We start from the raw sequence: 24,863 nt of genomic DNA, 5'->3' as shown, positions 1-24,863 counted from the left end.
TCACCACTTGAAGAATACAACCTCCTCGCGGGCTTGATTCTCGACGCCGCGTTGCAAGCCCAAACGAAGAAATATCCCGGCGTAACGATCAAAGAACGGCCTCCCACTCCGTGGTGGGACCAAGAGTGCTCCGATGTCTACACGCAAAGATCCGACGCGTTTAAGGCCTACCAGACGGGAGGTATACCTGGCGACTATTTACGGTATTCGGAGCTTGATACCAAGCTTAAAAGCTTGGCTAAAGCAAAGAAACGTGGATATTGGCGTCGGTTCGTGAACGAGACGTCGAGGGAGACATCGATGAGCACTCTTTGGAACACAGCCCGAAGAATGCGGAATCGCGTAACGGTCAACGAAAGCGAGGAGTCTTCAAGTAGGTGGATATTTGATTTTGCCAGGAAAGTATGTCCGGACTCTGTTCCTGAGCAAAATATTGTTCGCGATGCGTCTCCGGGCCACGACGCGATAGAATCACCTTTTACGATGGCAGAACTTTCAGTTGCCCTCCTGTCCTGTAACAATAACGCGCCTGGATTAGATAGAATCAAATTCAACTTGTTGAAGAATCTACCCGGCAATGCCAAGAGGCGCTTGTTGAACTTGTTCAATAAGTTCCTGGAGCAAAACATTGTACCGCAGGATTGGAGGCAAGTGAAGGTGATCGCCATCCAAAAACCAGGGAAACCAGCTTCTAATCACAACTCTTATAGGCCGATTGCAATGCTATCCTGTATCCGGAAATTGATGGAAAAAATGATACTCCGTCGTTTAGACCACTGGGTCGAATCAAATGGTCTACTATCAGAAACTCAATTTGGCTTCCGCCGTGCCAAAGGGACGAATGATTGTCTTGCGTTGCTTTCAACAGATATTCAGCTGGCGTATGCTCGTAAAGAACAAATGGCGTCTGCGTTCTTGGACATTAAGGGGGCTTTTGATTCCGTTTCTATTGACATTCTTTCGGGTAAACTTCACCGACAAGGATTTTCTCCAATTTTGAACAATTTTTTGCACAATTTGTTGTCCGAAAAGCACATGCATTTTACGCATGGCGATTTGGCAACTTTTCGCATTAGCTACATGGGTCTTCCCCAGGGCTCATGTTTAAGCCCCCTTCTTTACAACTTTTATGTAAATGACATCGACGAATGTCTGGCAAATTCATGCACGATAAGACAACTTGCAGACGACAGTGTAATCTCTGTTACAGGAGCCAAAGCTGCCGATTTGCAAGGACCATTGCAAGATACCTTGGACAATTTGTCTGCTTGGGCTTTACAGCTAGGTATCGAATTCTCTCCGGAGAAGACTGAGATAGTAGTTTTTTCTAGGAAGCATGAACCTGCTCAGCTTCAAACACAATTAATGGGTAAAACGATTTCTCAGGTTTTGGTACACAAATATCTTGGTGTCTGGTTCGACTCTAAAGGCACCTGGGGTTGTCACGTGAGGTATCTGATGAAAAAATGTCAACAAAGAGTGAATTTTCTTCGTACAATAACCGGACAATGGTGGGGAGCCCATCCAGGAGACCTTATAAGGCTTTACCAAACAACGATATTGTCTGTTATTGAATACGGGTGTTTCTGCTTCCGCTCCGCAGCAAACACACATTTGATCAAACTGGAGCGAATACAATATCGTTGTTTGCGTATCGCCCTAGGTTGCATGCAGTCGACCCATACGATGAGTTTGGAGGTCTTAGCTGGAGTACTACCATTGAAAAACCGCTTCTGGAGCCTGTCTTCTCGTATTCTAATCAAATGTGAGGTCTTGAACCGTCCCGTGATTGAAAATTTTGAAAGGTTAATCGAACTTAATTCTCAAACCCGTTTTATGACATTGTATTTCAATCACATGTCCCAAAATATTAACCCTTCTTCGAATATTCCAAATCGTGTCGACTTATCAAATACTTCTGATTCTACTGTGTTTTTCGATACATCCATGATAGAAGAAACTCGTGGAATCCCGGATCATTTACGCGTGCAGCAGATCCCTAAAATTTTTTCCAATAAATATCGAAACATCAACTGCGACAATATGTACTACACTGACGGATCACTTCTTGATGGGTCCACTGGCTTCGGTATCTTCAATAACAATTTAACCGTCTCCCATAAGCTCGATAATCCTGCTTCTGTTTACGTCGCAGAATTAGCTGCAATTCAGTACACCCTAGGGATTATCGAAAAAATGCCCACGGACCATTATTTCATCTTTACGGACAGTCTCAGTTCCATTGAGGCTCTCCGATCGATGAAAGATGTTAAGCACTCTCCGTATTTCCTGGGGAAAATACGGGAACATCTGAGTGCTTTATCCGAAAAATCTACTCAGATTACCTTAGCGTGGGTCCCTTCTCACTGCTCGATACCGGGTAATGAGAAAGCGGACTCTTTGGCTAAGGTGGGCGCAACAAACGGTGATATTTATGAAAGACCAATTGCCTTTAATGAATTTTTCGCACTTGTACGTCAGAATACGATCATCAGTTGGCAAAATGCTTGGACCAGAGGGGAATTGGGAAGGTGGTTACATTCCATAATCCCCAAAGTATCGACGAACCCGTGGTTCAAGGGGTTGGATGTAGGTCGGGATTTCATTTGCGTGATGTCCCGGCTTATGTCCAATCACTATAGATTTGACGCGCTCCTCCGTCGTGTTGGGCTCGGGGAAAGTGGTATCTGTGCCTGTGGTGAAGGTTATCACGACATAGAGCATGTGGTTTGGTCATGCCCTGTACACCGTGACGCCAGGTCTAAATTAATAGCTTCCCTGCAGGCCGAGGGTAGACAGCCGGCTGTTCCTGTTCGTGATGTCTTGGCGAGCCGTGACCTATCCTACATGTCCCTTATATACGTTTTCCTGAAATCCATCCACGCCCCAGTCTAGTCCCGTTCCCCTCCGTCTACACCCAACAAAACGACAAGAACACGTTTGAACCTTAAGCACAAAACCAGCAACCAGACCCCGCACAACAGAACCAGGACCCAAGGACTACGAGCCTCTGTCCCAACTCACGACATCGTGGCTCAGCAGAACGAATCCATACATGCCATTCGACGATTATCAGACGACCATTGAACAACAAAACACTGATTGGAAATCCCATGCTAGTTTTAAGTTAGACTTAATTTCAGCTCGTAGTCGGCAGCGAGGATAAAAAATTTGCTTTAGTTTTTAAGTCAACAGATATAATTGGCGCCGTTAAACATTAACCTGTATTTGCGCCGTGTCAAATAAATGTTATGTGAAGAAAAAAAAAAAGGGAAATTCCAGTTCTCTGACTGTTTTCGCCTCGCGATTTTTGTTTCATTAGAATTACTTGGGTAGGGGCTGTGCCAAGTAATTCTGTTAAAGTAAGTTTGATCTCATCCACGGTTTGATCGTTGGTGAGACCTTTCAAGACAACCTTGAACGGCTTGGCGTTCTTGGTGTCGTATGTAAAAAATTTGTACATCTTGTCAGTTAAATACTGAACAAGACGATCACGACCCTTTACTGAGTCGGCTAATAAGCGGCATTCACCTCTACGGCCAATCTGATAGGTAACTTTAACGTCAGAAACAAACGTTGAAAGTTCCTTTTTGAATATAATAAATTCAGAAGAAATAGTTACCACAATAGGTGGAACTTTCTCCTTTTTTAAAGATTTTACATTTTGTAAAGTTTCATTATTAATAACTTCCATTTCACCAGCTTCTTGCTCAGGCAAAATATCAAAAGGATTGTCACTACAGACACTCGATGTGTCAGAAAGAGATGCCTCTCTTTTCCTCCCCGCAGCGATGCGAGGTTTCTTTTTCCGTCCAGCCATTTCGGGTGATACGAAAAAAGTTAAAACAAATGTTAAATTCAAAAGTAGGTAGTCTTGAGAAAGACTGATGGGAAATAACTTTCAGGTAGTCTTTAAAAGACACACTGACAAAACACAAACTTTGAAGCTATAGGCAGTCAAAGACCAGTCCACAAGCAACCGTAAAAACGTCTGATCTGTAGGACAGTTCAAGACGCACTGATAACTAAAAGCAAATTTTTTATCCTCGCTGCCGACTACGAGCTGAAACTAAATCTAACTTAAAGCTAGAATATTTTGCATTAAAAGCACAGGTTTGCTGTTTGATGGTTTTCATTGCCATGGGTAAGCAGCATATTAAATTTGTTCCGCTGCTGGGCCAAGATATTACGGACTGGCATATTGGGTTGTTTCCATCGGGCCTTGAGAGTATCGTGCGGGTCTGATTGCTGTTTCCGGATCCGGGGTCTTAACGTGTTCTTGTCGTTTGGTTGGATGTAGGCGGAAGGGGATAGGACTAAACTGGGGCGTGGATGGATTTCAGGAAAACGTATATAAGGGACATGTAGGATAGGTCACGGCTCGCCAAGACATCACGAACAGGAACAGCCGGCTGCCTACCTTCGGCCTGCAGGGAAGCTATTAATCTAGACCTGGCGTCACGGTGTACAGGGCATGACCAAACAACGTGCTCTATGTCGTGATAACCTTCACCACAGGCACAGATACCACTCTCCCCGAGCCCAACACGACGGAGATGCGCGTCAAATCTATAGTGATTGGACATAAGCCGGGACATCACGCAAATGAAATCCCGACCTACATCCAACCCCTTGAACCACGGGTTCGTCGATACCTTGGGGATTATGGAATGTAACCACCTTCCCAGTTCCCCCTTGGTCCAAGAATTTTGCCAACTGATGATCGTATTCTGACGTACAAATGCGAAAAATTCATTAAAGGCAATTGGTCTTTCATAAATATCACCGTTTGTTGCGCCCACCTTAGCCAAAGAGTCCGCTTTCTCATTACCCGGTATCGAGCAGTGAGAAGGGACCCACGCTAAGGTAATCTGAGTAGATTTTTCGGATAAAGCACTCAGATGTTCCCGTATTTTCCCCAGGAAATACGGAGAGTGCTTAACATCTTTCATCGATCGGAGAGCCTCAATGGAACTGAGACTGTCCGTAAAGATGAAATAATGGTCCGTGGGCATTTTTTCGATAATCCCTAGGGTGTACTGAATTGCAGCTAATTTTGCGACGTAAACAGAAGCAGGATTATCGAGCTTATGGGAGACGGTTAAATTGTTATTGAAGATACCGAAGCCAGTGGACCCATCAAGAAGTGGTCCGTCAGTGTAGTACATATTGTCGCAGTTGATGTTTCGATATTTATTGGAAAAATTTTTAGGGATCTGCTGCACGCGTAAATGATCCGGGATTTCACGAGTTTCTTCTATCATGGATGTATCGAAAAACACAGTAGAATCAGAAGTATTTGATAAGTCGACACGATTTGGAATATTCGAAGAAGGGTTAATATTTTGGGACATGTGATTGAAATACAATGTCATAAAACGGGTTTGAGAATTAAGTTCGATTAACCTTTCAAAATTTTCAATCACGGGACGGTTCAAGACCTCACATTTGATTAGAATACGAGAAGACAGGCTCCAGAAGCGGTTTTTCAATGGTAGTACTCCAGCTAAGACCTCCAAACTCATCGTATGGGTCGACTGCATGCAACCTAGGGCGATACGCAAACAACGATATTGTATTCGCTCCAGTTTGATTAAATGTGTGTTTGCTGCGGAGCGGAAGCAGAAACACCCGTACTCAATAACAGACAGTATCGTTGTTTGGTAAAGCCTTATAAGGTCTCCTGGGTGGGCTCCTCACCATTGTCCGGTTATTGTACGAAGAAAATTCACTCTTTGTTGACATTTTTTCATCAGATACCTCACGTGACAACCCCAGGTGCTTTTAGAGTCGAACCAGACACCAAGATATTTGTGTACCAAAACCTGAGAAATCGTTTTACCCATTAATTGTGTTTGAAGCTGAGCAGGTTCATGCTTCCTAGAAAAAACTACTATCTCAGTCTTCTCCGGAGAGAATCCGATACCTAGCTGTAAAGCCCAAGCAGACAAATTGTCCAAGGTATCTTGTAATGGTCCTTGCAAATCGGCAGCTTTGGCTCCTGTAACAGAGATTACACTGTCGTCTGCAAGTTGTCTTATCGTGCATGAATTTGCCAGACATTCGTCGATGTCATTTACATAAAAGTTGTAAAGAAAGGGGCTTAAACATGAGCCCTGGGGAAGACCCATGTAGCTAATGCGAAAAGTTGCCAAATCGCCGTGCGTAAAATGCATGTGCTTTTCGGACAACAAATTGTGCAAAAAATTGTTCAAAATTGGAGAAAACCCTTGTCGGTGAAGTTTACCCGAAAGAATGTCAATAGAAACGGAATCAAAAGCCCCCTTAATGCCCAAGAACGCAGACGTCATTTGTTCTTTGCGAGCATACGCCAGCTGAATATCTGTTGAAAGCAACGCAAGACAATCATTCGTCCCTTTGGCACGGCGGAAGCCAAATTGAGTATCTGATAGTAGACCATTTGATTCGACCCAATGGTCTAAACGACGGAGTATCATTTTTTCCATCAATTTCCGGATACAGGATAGCATTGCAATCGGCTTATAAGAGTTGTGATCAGAAGCTGGTTTCCCTGGTTTTTGGATGGCGATCACCTTCACTTGCCTCCAATTCTGCGGTACAATGTTTTGATCCAGGAACTTATTGAACAAGTTCAACAAGCGCCTCTTGGCATTGCCGGGTAGATTCTTCAACAAGTTGAATTTGATTCTATCTAACCCAGGCGCGTTATTGTTACAGGACAGGAGGGCAACTGAAAATTCTGCCATCGTAAAAGGTGATTCTATCGCGTCGTGGCCCGGAGACGCATCGCGAACAATGTTTTGCTCAGGAACAGAGTCCGGACATACTTTCCTGGCAAAATCAAATATCCACCGACTTGAAGACTCCTCGCTTTCGTTGACCGTTACGCGATTCCGCATTCTTCGGGCTGTGTTCCAAAGAGTGCTCATCGATGTCTCCCTCGACGTCTCGTTCACGAACCGACGCCAATATCCGCGTTTCTTTGCTTTAGCCAAGCTTTTAAGCTTGGTATTAAGCTCCGAATACCGTATATAGTCGCCAGGTATACCTTTCTTCTTATAGGCCAAAAACGCGTCGGATCTTTGCGTGTAGACATCGGAGCACTCTTGGTCCCACCACGGAGTGGGAGGCCGTTCTTTGATCGTTACGCCGGGATATTTCTTCGTTTGGGCTTGCAACGCGGCGTCGAGAATCAAGCCCGCGAGGAGGTTGTATTCTTCAAGTGGTGGATGATGTTGAATCGACTCGACCGCTTTTGAAATCATTTCCTCGTATAACTTCCAATCGACATTCCGTGTGAGGTCATACGGAATGTCAATTGGTCGCATGCGAGTTGACCCGTTATTAATTGAAATAAGAATAGGCAAATGGTCGCTACCGTGAGGATCGAGGATTACCTTCCATGTGCAATCCAACCGTAGCGACGTCGAACATAAGGATAGATCCAAAGCGCTTGGGCGCGCTGGAGGTTTCGGGATACGTGTCATTTCACCGTTGTTTAAAATAGTCATGTCGAAGTCATCGCAAAGGTTATAGATTAAAGAGGAGCGGTTATCATTGTAAGGGGAGCCCCAAGCCACACCATGAGTGTTGAAGTCTCCCAAAATCAAACGTGGCGAGGGAAGAAGTTCTATTAAATCAAAGAGCAGCCGTTGCCCAACCTGTGCTCTGGGAGGAATATATATTGAGGCAATACAAAGCTCTTTACCTTGTATTGTCATTTGACATGCGACAACTTCGATGCCTGGAATCGAGGGGAGGTTAATACGATAGAAAGAATAGCACTTTTTAATCCCTAAAAGTACTCCTCCATATGGGGTGTCTCGATCAAGGCGAATAATATTAAAATCATGGAAGTTGAAATCAATATTTGAAGTAAGCCAAGTTTCACAAAGGGAAAATGCATCGCATTTGTTTTATTTTTTAACAATTTAAACGAATCAATTTTTGGTAAAATACTTCTACAATTCCACTGTAAGACAGAGATAGAATCCTTCATATACGCAGTTGAATTAGGCATCGAAGGATACAATCGCTGCAAGGAGGGGCCATTGGGCAGTCAACTGCTTCAAAAATGATCTAACTGTTGGGAGGAATGCTGTAAGAAAAATTTTAATTGGATCGGGTACATTAAAATTTTCAAAAATCCAGTCCACAATGTCAGAAAATTTCACTAATCCAGAGTTTGTTTCATCAACTTGGAGTGCAAAAGGAACAACTGGGATTTTAGATGTTCCTGGCAGTGCTAGGAACTCCTTCTGGGACTTTAAATTTGCAAGCCCAGGAGGAGTTTGCTTCGGTTTTTCCGCAGCACTGTTTGGTTTGTTCGTACTTTTCATTACATTTTGGGAAATCTTAGGACCTTTACGGGGAAGTTTAGGAGAAGAAACATTTTTCCTCTTCCTAGACTCCCCAGGATTGGCATAAGATGTTCCCGCTGATGAATCGTCAGAATCGGTTTCATCAGAGGGCAACAGATCAAAGGGGTTCGATGTTATGGTAGAAGTGGTCACGGTCTTCTTCAGCATCTCAGCGTAAGAACGCTTTGAACGCTCCTTAAGTGACCGCTCGATTTTATCTCTGCGCTGCATGTACACCGGGCATGTGGAGAGCTCATGCTGGTTTTCCCCACAGTGAATACATTTTTCAGCATTAACACTGCAAGAATCTTCCGCATGAGTCTCCCCACACTTGCTACATCGTGCCTTATTGCAGCAGTAGGCGGCTGTGTGGCCTAACTGCTTGCAATTGGTGCAATTCATAACACGGGGTACATACAATCGCACAGGCGGACGAACCCGGTCGATCGAGACGTGGCTAGGGAGTGCAGATCCGGCAAACGTAACGCGAAACGAGTCTGACGGAGTGTAAACTTTTTTACCGCCGACGAGAGACATGGACCGTAATTGCTTACAATCCAAAATCTTCGCCTGTGTTTCGGTATTTTTGAAGCAACCGGTTGCGCTTTTTAGGATACACTCGACAGACAGACTCGAATCGGTTATGACACCGTCGATCTCCACGTCTCGTGCGGGTATGTAAACGCGATACTCGCGTGTGAAGAGCTCAGAGCAAGCGATAGCATTGGCCTGTGCCAGATCACTGACCACGACACGGAGCTTGTTAGGTCGGACCTTGGAAATTTCGGTCACGGCCTTGTACCCCTTCGTCAGGTCTTTAGAAATTTGCAGTATGTTTAATCGCTTTGAATTCACTCCTGCCTTTGGACGAAAATAAACAGTATAGCTGCCCTGTTGAGATCCGTCCGGGTAAAGCCTGGGGCGAGGGGGGATTGGAGAATGAACAGGGGAGGGGGTAACAGAAGGGTCAGGGTCAGGGGGGTTCGGGGATGATGGCACGGGAGGCGAGGGATCTATATCCATCGCGCTAAATGTAGCGCACTAGCGCACTAGCGCCGACAAGAACACGTACCTCTTTACTTCTCCCTTCCAGCAGTGGTTGTCCGATCGTTCGAAGCTGTACCCAAAGCAGCCAGCAGCACCAGTACAGCAGCACCAATACAGCCACCAGCAGTGAGCCGGGTGTGAGATCACTCAGCACAGCGACACGGACTCGACTGTCAACTGATGGCCTTGAACTCGAAAGAATAATACACTCTTTTGTTTGGCTATTCGTACACACGGACCGGATTGTAATAGAACGATCACTTTGCACGTCCGTTTCTGTCGAGTGTTCGACGCGGAATGGAAAATTGAATTGTTGATTGCCACGAATTTTTGCTGGAACTTGTTGATAATCTTGTTTAACATATCTTCTTATAGCAGGTATTAGACGACGCAAATATTTGCTAATTTTGGTACGATTTTTATTTGCACGAAATAAAATCTGTATTGAAAAATAGCAAATATTTGCTTCGTCTAATACCTGCTTATGTTTGCCAGTTAATGCACCTTTGTAAAGGCTCCCATATTATTTTGAAAGTAAAATCGATATTGAAAATTTCATTTAATCAGAGTTAAATAAGACAAAACCATTCATTATGATAACGTAACTATTACTGGATTTGGTTTTTGAGGATATAGAGTTAATTCTGACTTTGATGCATTACGAGAAATTCTTGGCGCTTCTTCAACAAGAACGATAAGCGTAGATTTCCAGGGAAGACTGAAAATAAAAATATGTAAGTTACCGAGCAGTCACATTGATTCTGTCAGCGGACTCTGTATATTTTGTAACAAAAAATCCCCTTATTACAGTGTTTAGTCCCACGTCACCATTTCATGCAACTCTAGGGCTGTATACCTTGTAGTATTTTGGTTTGATTTCTGCCCAAAGTGATGTCGATATTTTCGCAGTGCTAATTTTAGTGACGCAGCATGCGATTTATTGGGCCATTTTTTGAGTAGTTAGTTTCGTGAGAATTTTTCGAAAATATTTTACGATTTCTAATTGACGACTGGGTGCATAAAAATTTAGTTGCGATAACAATTTAGAAGATTGCACGCGTTGAGAAATAATGTCATTGATAAAATAAAGCATTGAAAGTTCGCGGCGTTCTCTAAGTGCTTGTATGTCTATTAGGCTGTCCCAAAAAAAAATCAATGTTGAAAAAGTCAAGGTGCTCAACCCTAAATTGAAAGATAATGTTATTTATAGCATTTTTGTAGAACATTTCGACTTTCTAAAAGGTCGTTTTCAGGTTGCCCAAACATGATTTATGAAAAAATGACTTTGTCAAGCTACAAAACCACTCTTTTGCACTTTTTTCAAATCTGTTCGATTCCTAAATTTTTCTATTTTTTTTTATTTTTGTGGGGTTGTTTTTGAATATTTTGCATGGTTTGGTTCAGCACCCCATTCAATTATTTGACTTACAGAGCCCACTGAACATCGCAAAAAAGTGAATTTTCCTTATAATTTTCAGATGTAACTCTTCAAAACATATAGGGTAGGGAACGGCTTAAGCACTAGCGCCTATTTTAATCAGTCGAAGAAAACAGGCCTCAAACTCCTGCATTTTGATCAATATCGACAATTTCAATGATGGAAACGAAATCTTTGATTGTCTAGCTGTCTTACGAATATAAGAAATACCGTTAAACACAAAGAAATCTGTGAACAATTGCAATTGAAACAAATCGACCTATATTGCAGCCATTCAGGAGCCACTTCATGTGCTGAAAAAAAAACGCCTGCAAAACAGATGAAAACTGCTTAAAATAGGTTCGGGCTGATTGAAATAGTGTCCCTCGATTGGTAACTTTGATTGATGGTTGTTAAAGTTTGCTAACCTAGTTTTACAATCTGAAAACAAGTTCTGACAGAGAAAACGATAGCGAACAGGTTGATATACTACTGTTTGAGTTTCACCCAACACATTTCGAGTATTTCGTCTGAATACACAGGCGGTTCCTAAAGCTGCTTAGAATATGTTCCCTACCCTACAAAAAATTTTGAAGTAGAATACTTCTCTCAGGAAGTTCGGCTACATAGGATGTGAAATGAAAATCTAAATCCGAAAAAAGTGAAAAATATGTCCAATTTCAAATGCTAATAAATCGGTCAGAATCCGATGGATTTCCTTCGTTCTTGCAGCAATAGATTGGAAAATCTTCTAAGATTCTTCCCAAAATAAGATAATTGTAATTTTATTATTCACACTAATATACAATTGAAAATAGTCAAGCCTTGTCAAAACGAAAAATTCGACCTATGATTGGTCATTATATGATTGCTTCCTAAGCACGGTCGACAGAATCATATACCTTGCAATTGAAAACATGAAATTAGCCTATATAAGAGCCGCTCATAATAGTTCTAGACAGCGACAACCGCAGTCGTCCTTCCTTAGCAGCAGCACTAGCCCTGTGGTTGGTCACCACGTCTCAGGAGCAGCGCGGTTTTTCTCAGCATGTGTCGCCAGACTGCCATTATTCCCCCCGTGTTGGGGCAGCATGAAGATTGCCATCAGGAAATCCAATTTTGGAAATCAAAATGCCTTTTTCAAGGCAAATATACAAGTCATTGAAAGTTAATAGTTTTTGACAACGCAAGCAAGATTCTGTGTTGGATCCTAGCAATTCAAATTTGTCGCACCCTTCTAATTTACTGAATGTGAAATAGCTTCCACAGTGCATGTTGTCCGTGTATCTTAATTCGTCCACTGTTAGGGCAGCTCAAAGTTTGTGATCAGCAACCGATTTTGAACCGCAAAATGCCTTTTTCAAGGCAAATAAACAAATAATTGAAGGTTAATAATTTTCTGGAATCAACACAAGCAGACATTCTGTGCGGGGTGCAATCAAATTCTGTTGTAGTTGTCTAATTTTTACTTTATTTAGTAAAGCTCCCACTGTAGGGGCAGCGCAAAGGCTGTGATCAGCATAACCGACTTTGAATAACAAACTGCCCTGTTTGAACGCATTCACAAAGACAGTTAGTTCGACTATGCAAAGCTAATATGAAGTCGATTCAATCAATCAGCGTTAACAGAATTTCGTCGTCTCCCAGCTGCCAAGTTGCAACATGATGCAACACGCAACAGCGAGCAAACGAAATCGCTTGATGTTACAAACCGCAAAAACATACGGGTTAAAAAACCGTTGCGTGTGTGGGAGCACCATCGGTGTTTATTCGCTGGATACAAAAATCAAATACGAATTGTGGAATAATTCATCTAAAGAACATTAGGAAATGGTAAAACTGAACAGAAAGGCGTGGCCTATTTCGTAGCGTTCTTCGGCTATAAAAGAGTGTTTCTGAGAAAACTAGCTACGTTCATTAGTCGGAAGGTGAGCTGGACGGACCGTCCACAACGTTGACAGCAGTAGCAGCAGGTATCAGCACTCAGCAGTAACAGACAATAGCAGCGTAGACAATGTGAAAACACCTTTCTATTGTGTTGGTCGTGCGCATTGAGCCTCTGCCAGGCTAAACGTGAAAAGCGGCGCGAACAGTTTCGCCCGGCCGTAGGTTAATCGGCTATCGGCGTAACACAGAGATGCAATCAGCGTCATATCTGATTTTAAATTCAACAACAAACTATCCTTTTTAGGACAACCAAACAAATGAAATGAAGATTTAATATTTTCTTGTTCTGAGCTTTTGGTTAAAGTTAATTATCTTAATTTGAATTCACATGTAAATATACTCTGACTGTTGAAACTTGTTTGCGCCGCAAAGAGATTGTACTTTTCCTGTTCAGTGAGGTCGTATTAATATGTGCAAACTGAAATTGAGTAGTACTTCAACTTCATTTGCACAGAATTTTCAATACTGCCAAAGAGCGGTCAACATTTATTTGCTAGGAAGAATGACTGACACGCAAGCAGCCGGGTTATCTCCTTGTAAAAGTATTCTACTTCAACCTTGCGGTCGTGGCTTTGCGCACAACCCTCCTGTGATTTTTTTTATCAAGAACTGAAATTTTTACTGCAAAGCGGAATTCAACACGAAAATTTACATGAGAAAAGATCCTTGATATCTTATCAGGGGCTGAGATATTGGCATTTTTACATGTGATGGAAAACTATGCATTTTGTCAAAAATGCCACTAAAGCTCAATATCTCCATTGCATAGTGTTTTATTTTACCGTTTGTGCGTATAATTTCCTAAATAGTGATTCAATTGTTGATTATAGCCATGAAGTATGTTCGGAGAAGTTTCAGGATATTTAAAAATGCATATTTTAATGTAGAAAGAAGGGTGATCAATCCACCAAAAGGTGAGATAAAAAATTTACTTTTCAATCAGAATATGAAAGACGCAAGGTGTCTTCGCCAAAGTTTTAGGTTATCTTAAAACAAGAAACTTTACCGAAGACATCATGTTTTTATCTCTTACATATTACGAGCAACATTGAGTTTTCTATTAGAAAGCACTAAAAATCTTAATTTTCGTTCTAACTTTTTTCGCAGATTTTTCCAAATTTTTAAACCTTCTACTAAGTTATCAGCCATCCAAAAATGCATTTGTTTTCTGAACATTGCTATTTTCTATCTCCCAAAATAAAACAGTTTTAACATATTTGCTCCCCGATAAGATATCAAGTATCATTTTTCATGTAAATTTTCATCGTAAATCCCGCTTTGCAATTGTAATTTCAGTTCTTGCTCAAAATTTTTTTTATTTGTGTTTTGAAGGGTTTTATCTAAAAATTATTAGAAAAATTATTTTTTGTGATGTTTAAGGGGCTCTGGGAGTCAAACATCTGAATACAATGCTGAACCAAACCATGCAAAATATTCAAAAACAGCCCCACAAAAATAAAAAAATAAATGAAAAAATGTAGGAATCGAATAGAATTGAAAAAAAAAAGTGCTAAAAAGTGGGTTTGTAGCTTAAAAAAGTCATTTTTTCATAAATCACGTTTGGGCAACCTGGAAACAATTTTTTAGAAAATCGAAATGTTCTAGAAAAATGCTATAAATAACATTACCTTTCAGTTTAGGGCTGAGAACATTGACTTTTTCAACATCGATTCTTTTGGGACACTCTAATGTCTATTCTATAAGACTGCCGCGTGCTTCATATGATGGTATATATATATATATATATATATATATATATATATATATATATATATATATATATATATATATATATATATATATATATATATATATATATATATATATATATATATATATATATATGGCAGAGCTGTATGCCACCACGGGTCGGTAATTGGCGATCACCGAAGGCCACGGAAGTGCTCACTGCTAGCAAGCAGTCCCGGACCATCAGCGGGAGCTAGCCTAGGTCGTGGCGAGATTCAGGCACTGGGCCGCTGAATTCTCGCAAAAGCCACACTGGCCGGAAGCAGCTCCGACGGAGCGAGTAGTGCCGCTCCCACCACCCAAATGCACTATACCGCCCATTGGGACTGATGCCAGTAATGTTCCCAATTACGGCAACTGGTCGCATCACTATAGGATACGAGTCGGATTTCGTTTTCGTACCATGATTTTGGGCTGGCACCTGCGCCGAGCTCCCTTAGTAATGTCGTGTGATAACGGCTTGAAACGGCGAGATTACAACCGGTGCAGGGGTCTCCGTCCCGTAAAACCTGGCAGGCCTTCCAGTACGTTCCGAGTCCATTGCCTGGTGGGAACCAGGCAGGAGTAGGATCAGATGTCTTTTCCTGACTTGCGCCGGTCGGGGGTGTCATAGTTGCCCATAAGGCGCTATGGCAGCCGCCCCTAGCCATGGCCTCACTGCTCCGGCATAGACTACCTTGGGACCATTTAGGCGACTACTCCATTATGGATAAGGATAGCGGCTGGTAGGGGGACCCAATAAACAAGAATGCAGAAAAACAAAACTCTGGAGATGGGGGCAGATGGGTTGGAAAACCCATTTGCGCGAGGTGGCATCCAGCGGTCTCCGCCTAGAAAAGTGGAGACGGATGCAGTGAAGGTCGCCTGCGAAGACGGTAAAGGCAGTACGCCTACCGGATCTACGCAAGACATCGCGGTGGCTGGTCCACAGCTATTAAAGGCGGTCGGAAGACAGCGGGACACGCTACCGAGGGTAGTGGCCCTGTCTGAGCAGCTCGATGCTATAATCGAGTTTGCGAAAAGTCGCAGCAATACAACGAAGTACTTGAAGCAGGCCCTCTACATGCTTCGGTCCTCCGTCGATGCTGCGAAAAAGGAGCACGCCGAGCTCGAAATGAAAGCTGCGGCTGCGGAGAAAGAGGAGACGAAGGTGACCGAGCTGGCGACGAAGTCGGTCCAAACGGACGCTAGCACGTTTGCGGCGGTTTGCGCGGCAGGGCCAGCTGCCAAACGAACGCGACAGTCCCCGGGAGAGACGGCCCCCGGGGGCACCAAGAAGCGTTTAATCGCAAACAGCCCTCAGACCGGTGTAGGAGTGGCGCAAGCAACGCCCACGGTGGCAGCCAAGGAGCAGAAGGCTCCCGGTAACCCGTGGGTAACGGTTCCGGGAAGGAGTAGGAACCAAAAAGTGGTGGCCAAAAAACCGCATCCGGTTACAAATCCTGCGACGAAAAAAGTTAAAAATAAGGGCGACGCACTCATCCTTAAGACAGAAGAGTCAAAGTACTCGGAAGTCCTTAAGGCAATGAGAGGCGATGCGAAGCTCAAAGATCTGGGGGCAGATGTGCGTAGCATCCGCCGATCCCGCAAGGGAGAAATGATCGTTGAGCTCCGCAAAGAAGCCAGAAACAAGGGCCCAGCCTATCGGGCATTGGCCCAAGAGGCGCTTGGAGATAGAGTGCAGGTTCGGGCACTCACGTCGCAGGTAACCCTACAACTTAAATACCTGGACGAAGTCACCGAGGCATGCGAAGTCGTGGATGCCCTCAAGGAGCAGTGCGAAGTGGTTGTGGCACCAGAGGCAGTTCGACTGCGCAAAGGCCCAGTAGGAACCCAGACCGCCACTGTCAGGCTTTCGTCAGTAGACGCAAACCAGGCGCTAAAGGTAGCGAGGCTCAAAGTGGGCTGGTCAATGTGCCCACTCAGCATCTACCAGCCGCCGGAGGTCTGCTTTCGATGCTTCGAGCAAGGACACAAGTCCTTTAGCTGCAAGGGGCCTGACAGGAGCTCCCTATGCAGGCGGTGTGGTGCTGCAGGCCACAAAAGCAAAGACTGCGGAGAGCCCCCGAAGTGCTTGGCGTGCGCCGGGAAGCGTGACGCAAAGCACATAATGGGAGGCCCGAGGTGCACGGCCGGTAAGCCGACTAGCAAGCCACGGGCGTGAGAGTGACACAGCTAAATTTGAACCACTGCTTCGCGGCTCAGCAACTGCTATACCAAGCAGTCACTGAGTCGTTGTCGGACATCGCCATAATCTCGGACCCCTACCGAATTCCTTCCGGAAACGGTAACTGGATTTCGGACGGGTCCGGTATGGCGGCAATATGGACGACGAGCAGGTTCCCGGTTCAAGAGATAGTGTCAACTTCAAACGAAGGATACGCGGTTGCCAAGGTGAACGGAGTGTACTACTGCAGCTGCTATGCTCCGCCTCGTTGGTCTACCGAGCAGTTCGCAAGGATGATCGACCGAGCCACCGGGGAGCTGATCGGTCTATCACCGTTGGTAGTGGCGGGCGACTTCAACGCATGGGCAACTGAGTGGGGAAGTCGACGCACAAACCAGAGAGGCCGGATCTTGTTGGAGGCTTTGGCGAAGCTCAACATAGATCTGGCCAACGTCGGCTTGAAGAGCACCTTCAGTAGAAACGGCGCGGAGTCGATCATCGATGTGACATTCTGTAGTCCAGGATTGATCACGAACTGGAGGGTAGACGATGGCTACACTCATAGCGACCATCTGGCGGTCTGTTATAGCGTAGACTGTAAAACGAGACCGCATGTGGCGAGTAGAATTAACACTCCAGCTCCTCGCGGGTGGAGGATATCACACTTCAACGAAGAGGTATTTGCGGAAGCAATTAGACTAGAACACGAGGCAAGCAGAATTCGTAACCCGAGCGCTGATCAACTTGTTGCCATACTTTCGCGGGCGTGCGACGCCACTATGCCTAGGAACCGCCAGCCTAGGCATGGAAGGCCACCAGTCTACTGGTGGACCGACGCGATAGCGGACCTCCGCAGAGCGTGTCTTCAAGCGAGAAGAAGGATTCAACGTGCGCGAACCGACGAAGAAAGGGAAGATCGTCGAGGGGAATTCAGTTCCGCAAGAGCGGCGCTTAAGAGAGCAATAAAAGCTAGTAAACGTGCGTGCTTCGAAAGACTGTGCGCTAGTGCCAACACTAACCCGTGGGGTAACGCCTATAGGATGGTGATGGCCAAGACTAAGGGTGCGATGGCGCCCGCAGAAAAATCACCAGCGATGCTTGAGCGGATCATAGAGGGACTCTTTCCACGCCACGAGCCAAATCCTTGGCCTCCGGCTGGCGAGTCACTTCACCGACGTTCCAGTATCTCAAACTCAGACCAGAGGTGGTCGGCCAACCTGCCGAACACCCAATATATGAGTGACGGCGTTAGCCGTGCCGAGGCAGAGGAGGCGGAAACGGTTACGAATGAGGAACTCATCGCGATCGCCAACTCCCTGAAGGTGAGCAAGGCACCGGGATTGGATGGGATTCCGAATCTGGCTGTGAAGAAGGCCATCAAAGAGGCCCCCAGACTATTTCGGGAAGTCATGCAGAAGTGCCTGGATGACTGTACATTCCCAGACAGATGGAAGCGACAGAAGCTGGTCTTATTGCCGAAGACAGGGAAACCACCTGGTGACCCGTCGGCATACAGACCGATATGTCTGCTCGATACGGCGGGTAAGGTGCTCGAGAAGGTTATTCTCAATAGACTGGTTAGGTACACCGAATGTGCAAACGGTCTGTCGAGTAACCAGTTCGGCTTCCGAAAAGGCAAGTCTACGGTGGATGCTATTCTGTCCGTCACCAAAACAGCAGAGGTAGCACTCCAGCGTAAAAGATGGGGCATTCGCTATTGCGCAATCGTCACGTTGGACGTGAAAAATGCGTTCAATAGTGTTAGCTGGGATTCCATAGCCCACTCGCTTCGGAAACTAGACATTCCGGTGTCTTTGTACAGGATTCTGGAAAATTATTTCCAGAATCGTGTGCTAGTTTACAGCACAGACGAGGGTCAAAAATGTGTCCCAATTACCGCAGGGGTTCCACAAGGTTCCATCCTGGGCCCGGTACTGTGGAATATCATGTACGATGAAGTGCTGAAACTAAAGCTCCCCCAAGGGGTTGTGATCGTTGGATTTGCGGACGACATCACACTTGAGGTCTACGGCGAGTCGATCGAGGAGGTTGAGTTGACGGCTTCGCACTCTATAAGCGTCGTCGAGGACTGGATGCGCTCCAAAAAACTGGAGCTGGCGCATCATAAGACGGAGATTTCAGTTGTCAATAACCGCAAGTCGAAGCAACAGGCGTTGATCAGTGTCGGGAATTGCACCATCGCCTCTAAGCGCTCCCTGAAGCTGCTGGGGGTGATGATCGATGACAAGCTCGCCTTCGGGAGCCATGTCGAATATGCCTGCAAGAAGGCTTCAATGGCAATTGCAGCATTATCTCGCATGATGTCCAATAGCTCAGCAGTGTACGGCAGCAAGCGGAAACTTCTAGCTAGCGTGACTTCGTCCATACTGAGATATGGCGGGCCAGTGTGGTCCAAAGCACTAGGTACTAGTAAACATCGGAGTAAGTTGGAAAGTACCTACAGGCTCATGTGCCTGAGGGTTGCGAGCGCGTATCGAACTGTGTCATACGACGCAATCTGCGTCCTGTCCGGCATGTTGCCTATCAGCATAGCCATTAAGGAGGACGTAGAATGCTTCGATCAACGTGACACAAGGGGCATACGAGGTACCAGAAGATCATTCTCGATGATCAGATGGCAGCAGGAGTGGTCCAATTCCGCGAAGGGTAGATGGACGCATCGACTTATTCCGGATGTATCCGGATGGGTCGGGAGGCGCCATGGAGAAGTGAACTTCCATCTGACACAGATTCTGTCAGGCCATGGTTGCTTTAGGCAGTATCTACACAGATTCGGGCATGCGGGGTCCCCCATGTGTCCCGAGTGCGCGGATGCGGAAGAGACTGCTGAGCATGTCTTCTTCGTGTGCCCTCGTTTTGTGCATGCGCGGAGCGACATGATGGTAGTGAGCGGGCCAGACACCACTCCGGACAACCTAGTTCGGAGGATGTGTAAAGACCCAAACATTTGGAGGGCGGTTTGTACAGCCGCCTCTCAAATAGTTTTAGAATTGCAAAACAGGCGACAGGTTGACCACCGACACGCCAGTGTTAGCTAACGGCCAGTCTCCAGGTTAGTTAGCTAAGTTAGCAAAAAGACCTAAAGAACCAAGAGGGTGCACAGAGCACAAAAGCCGCTCCCCGAAGCAATACCTAGCGGTGGTCCCGGGGAGTATTATGGGCTGGAGACTGAAGGGGTTTTAGTGGGTCCGGTCACTGATTCAAACCAACCCCACACTCCCTGAGGTTGGTCACCTCAGGGGTTTGGATGCAAATTTCCCCTTCACCTGAAACAAAAAAAAAAAAAAAAAAAAAAAAAAAAAAAAAAAAAAAAATATATATATATATAATTATATATATGTATATATATATATATATATATATATATATATATATATATATATATATATATATATATATATATATATATATATATATATATATATATATATATATATATATATATATATATATATATATATATATATATATATATATATATATATATATATATATATATATGTATATATACTCATACATATAGGCTGTATTCAACTACCTGTAATTCGTTGATGGCAACCCACGAGTTAGATGGAAATCCTTGCAGCATAGGAACTAAAAATTGCAAGCATCCACTCCAGTGTCCTATTAGTAACATCATACAAATCAGATTGAATATTCGCATGAAAACGGATGCCATATTGAGAAACTGAAAGTATACAAAAAAAAACAAATTTTACTCATTTAATTCCGTTGAATTACCAATGGTAATAAAAAGTGTTACTTTATAAAATTAAATGAATATATGTTTTGAAAACGATGATATATTGAAAAAAAATAGTATTTAAATGATGGAACCTGCGAGTAAATATACATTAGAGTATTTTTTTGTATTTGTATTTGTATTTAATTATATCATCTGACCTATTTGGTCCTAATGAAGTAGGTTGGGTGGGGAAAAGCCCATTCGAGAAATTCCTTACGAAACGCTCAAATGCGCGTAAAAACCCCACCATCTTTTGATTAAACATTAACATTTCAAAAACTAAGTCTAACAACAAATCAATACACTTAACCAGCTAAGACACGATTTTACCCTAAGGCTAATAAATTACAACATTCGCTTAAGTCTATTTTTAAAAGTAACACTAGATACGTTGAAGTCAAATAGGTAAAATACATTGTTGAAGACATCACAAATCGCCCTGATGGGTTCGTTTTGGCCATATTCTGTACGATGAAATGGGAGACGCAGAAAGCTTCGCAATCTTAGGTTTCGATAGGGAACATTCACGTTGATTTGAGCCAAAATGTTTGGAGCGTCAATTTCGCCACTTAGTGTGTCAATGCCAAGTAGACGGCATCGGTTAGCATCAGGTGGTAATTGGGCAGGATCACGCCATGGAAGTGATCTTAGAGCGTAACGCAGAAACCTGACCTGTACTGATTCAATCCGGTTGGCCCAGATTTCAGTGTAAGGGCTCCATATGATGGCAGATGTTTCCAAAACAGAGCGAACTAGTGAGACGCATAGCGATAGCAGACATAACGGATCAGTAAACTCTTTGGCGATTCTCATCATGAAGCCGAGGTTTCTGTTTGCTTGTGTAATGATATGAGAATGGTGGAGCTGCGAGTCAAGCAGTACACAAGTACACCTAAATCTTTTATTACCGATACTCTCTCGAGGGTTTCTCCACATATACTATAGTTCCAAGGTAGCGGCTTAAGTTTTCGTGTGAAAGAAATAACGGAGCATTTAGAAACACTGATTGTCAGAAAATTTCGGGTACACCAATCAAAGAATGCATCAAGATATTTTTGCAATTCTTTGCAGTCAGCTATAGATCGAATGATGCGAAAAAGTTTAAGATCATCAGCATAAATTAGTTTACAGCCAAGTGGAATGACGTAACAAACATCGTTGAAAAAAAGATTGAAAAGCAATGGTCCAAGGTTACTTCCTTGAGAGACACCCGACAGGTTAACGAAGCTATCTGACTCGGTGTTGTCTAATCTAATGTACAGTGTGCGGTCTACGAGGTACGATTTTAACCACTTAGTAAAATGGTGTGATGCACCAAGGCGTTTAATTTTAGCCAACAGAATATTGTGATCAACACGGTCAAACGCTGCTTTCAGGTCTGTATAGATGGTATCCACTTGCATCCCGTTCTCTATGTTTTTGATACAGTGCGACGTAAATTCCAGTAAGTTAGTCGTGGTCGATCTACCTGGGTAAAAGCCATGTTGGACTGTAGAAATAGATGGCTTGAATTCACGGGTTAAAACGTTGCCGACTAAGATCTCAAATAATTTTGACTCAGCGGATAGAGTCGTTATTCCCCTGTAGTTCATCACATCGTGTTGGCTTTGAGAACATCTTCGTTAGTAAAACTTAAATTAGCCAATGACACAGACAGCGGTGGATGATTTTAACAATAATCTATAACAGTTGTTTTGGCGCTTGCGTACCCGACCCCTCTGGAGCCGAAAAAAATGAAAATTCTTTTACTTGCCATTCCGCAAAATCTGAACCGATTTTATTCGAACCTTTTTTAAAAGATCACAAATTTATCGTAGTTTTTGGAACATAAGGGGACATATTAATATATATACATATATATATATATATATATATATATATATATATATATATATATATATATATATATATATATATATATATATATATATATATATATATATATATATATATATATATATATATATATATATATATATATATATATATATATATATATATATATATATATATGTATATATATATATATATATATATATATATATATATATATATATATATATATATATATATATATATATATATATATATATATATATATATATATATATATATATATAACTTGCTTGGCTATATATATATAATCATCAAAATAATCATCAGAATACAAATATTTTAAAAAATGTTTGAATTAGAATTTTCATAAAAAAATTATCGATTCGCTACAACTTATTCTCAGGCAGTTTTTCTATACAACCAACGGTTTCTGGGCTACAATGCTTCGAATAAAACCTATGCCAAAAGGCATACGCCCTTTTAGAATGTAACTCATGGGTGTAAAAAATCTCTCCACCTGTGAAAAATGCTCAGTTTGCTAAGCCAAATACGTGTGCAAAGTTTCATTCGAATCAAAAATGGTCGATTAAATTTTCGCGTATTCCCAGGCGATTTGAAATGATTTTGCTCAAATATTGCAATCTTTCGACGCTGTTTTGCAGTTTTTTGTTTTGCGACAACCTGCGCTGCTGATCCTTTGTTCGAGTTATGGCATCGGTTTGCAAAACATGCAGCTCCCCTGTAAATGGGATCGATAGGATTGCCTGCCGTGGCAACTGCTGTTCATTGTTCCACCGCACATGTATTCCCGGGTTGCAGCGATCTATTCTGGACGTGATGTCAACTTTCAGCAATAATATATTTTGGCTCTGCGACGATTGTGCCAACAATTTCAACGAATGGTTGCAGCATCCAGCTACCGCTAGCCACCCCATCACCGACTCATCGATGCTGCGTGAAGCTGTCGACAAATTAAACACGGTCGTCATAGATCTATCTTTTCGCAATGAAAAGCACTTTCCGATCAGCGCTGCAGCTCCGGCTCAAAAAATTTTCTATTCTCAGCGACAACCCGGAGAGCAACCGACACCTTAACGGAGAGACAATGTCAAATTTCGTCCCGCTACGGCTGGTGTCTGTGGCACAAGGTTGGTTCAGTGCAAAAATAAAAACCGCTACTGATGAACGGCAGCAATTTTGGCTTTTTTTGAGCCGGCTGGATCTGAGCCATACAGTTGATGATGTTGTCACTATGTCGCAAGAATGTCTCGGCATCAGTGAAACGCTAAATGTTGGGAGGCTGGTGAAAAAAGATGCTGATATTACAAAGCTGAACTTTGTTTCTTTCCGGGTGGAAGTACCAAAAGCGTTAAGAGATACTGCTCTACGAGCATCAACATGGCCCACTGGAGTTTTCGTTCGTGAGTTCGAGTGATTGACCAAGTACGCCCGGATAGATTTCGCCAATAACAAATTGGCCCACTCAAATGCTGTGATATTGTCATGCGAGAGTCAACCGACTCTCGCACAAGTTAATATATCTGACGCATTGACAAGTCCGTCGCTCACCGAATCCAGAACACCTGATGCATGCAGAGCAAACTCTTCGATCCAACTTTACTACCACAATGCATGCGGTATGAATTCCAACATCGAGGACTATCTACTAGCTTTCTCAGAGGGCTGCTACGAGCTGATTGCCCTCACGGAAACTTGGCTAGCTGATCGCACCCAATCATCGCATTTATTCGGCTCGGAGTATGAAGGCTTCCACTGCGACCGTGATCCCATTAGCAGCCTAAAAAGGACCGGCGGAGGTGTGCTTATTGCTGTCCATCGTCGCTTAAAAGCTAACGTGATCCATGAGAACTCTATCTGGTCGGAAATTATTCATTTGTGCCGTTGTTTTCCGCCGGATCGAACACGCGACAAGCCATTGATTGATTTGCATATCCATTCGATGTCAACGATAGTCTCCAGAACCAAACCGTGCGACGAAATAATTGTTATCGGGGACTTTAATTTACCTAGTCTGTTTTGGCGTCCCTATCGGGACGGATTTCTTTATCCCGACCCGAATCAGTCAACATTCCATGCCTGCGCTCTGGATCTTTTGGATGGTTACAGTGCCGCGGGACTGCAGCAAATCAACTGTAATGCAAACGATAATGGGCGTTGTCTAGATCTTTGCTTCGTCAGCATTAACGATACGGCACCGCTGCTAGCTCTCGCACCTGATCCTCTTGTAAAAAACGTTGCTCACCACCCTGCACTTGTTTTGTCGCTTGACGATCGATTTGAAGTCGAGTATCGGGAGCCTCCTACTCGGTTAAATTTTAATTTTCGGCGTTCCGACTTTTACGGTTTGTTAAACGCGCTGCTAGCAGTTGATTGGATTGGCATTTTGAATCCAACGGATATCGATTCGGCTGTTAACGATTTTTTCTCTGTTTTAAACACCCTTATAGATGCGTTTGTGCAAAAGCGTCGCTTAAAAACGTTAAAAAAATCCGCGTTAAGGAGGTTCTCAGCGAGTACGAGTACAAAAGACTTCGTCGACGGTGCTACTCGAACTACAGACGTCATATAGAA

At 43.5% G+C, this 24,863-nt stretch overlaps 1 protein-coding gene across 1 annotated transcript in view; it reads right to left on the bottom strand.

The window, feature by feature from the left end:
* The window catches only part of LOC129728611 (potassium/sodium hyperpolarization-activated cyclic nucleotide-gated channel 2-like), a 536,552-nt gene that overhangs the window by 203,873 nt on the left and 307,816 nt on the right, over positions 1-24,863 (bottom strand). Inside the window, exon 6 of the mRNA XM_055687061.1 lies at positions 20,229-20,378. Within this exon, the coding sequence (XP_055543036.1) occupies positions 20,229-20,378 (150 nt within the window). The remainder of the gene's footprint in view (positions 1-20,228; positions 20,379-24,863) is intronic.

The sequence above is a fragment of the Wyeomyia smithii genome, chromosome 3, assembly GCF_029784165.1.
Source record: "Wyeomyia smithii strain HCP4-BCI-WySm-NY-G18 chromosome 3, ASM2978416v1, whole genome shotgun sequence".
Classification (NCBI taxonomy): Eukaryota; Metazoa; Arthropoda; class Insecta; order Diptera; family Culicidae; genus Wyeomyia; species Wyeomyia smithii.
The sequence above is the reverse complement of the archived record's forward strand: the minus strand, read 5'-3'. Positions and strand labels throughout refer to the sequence as shown.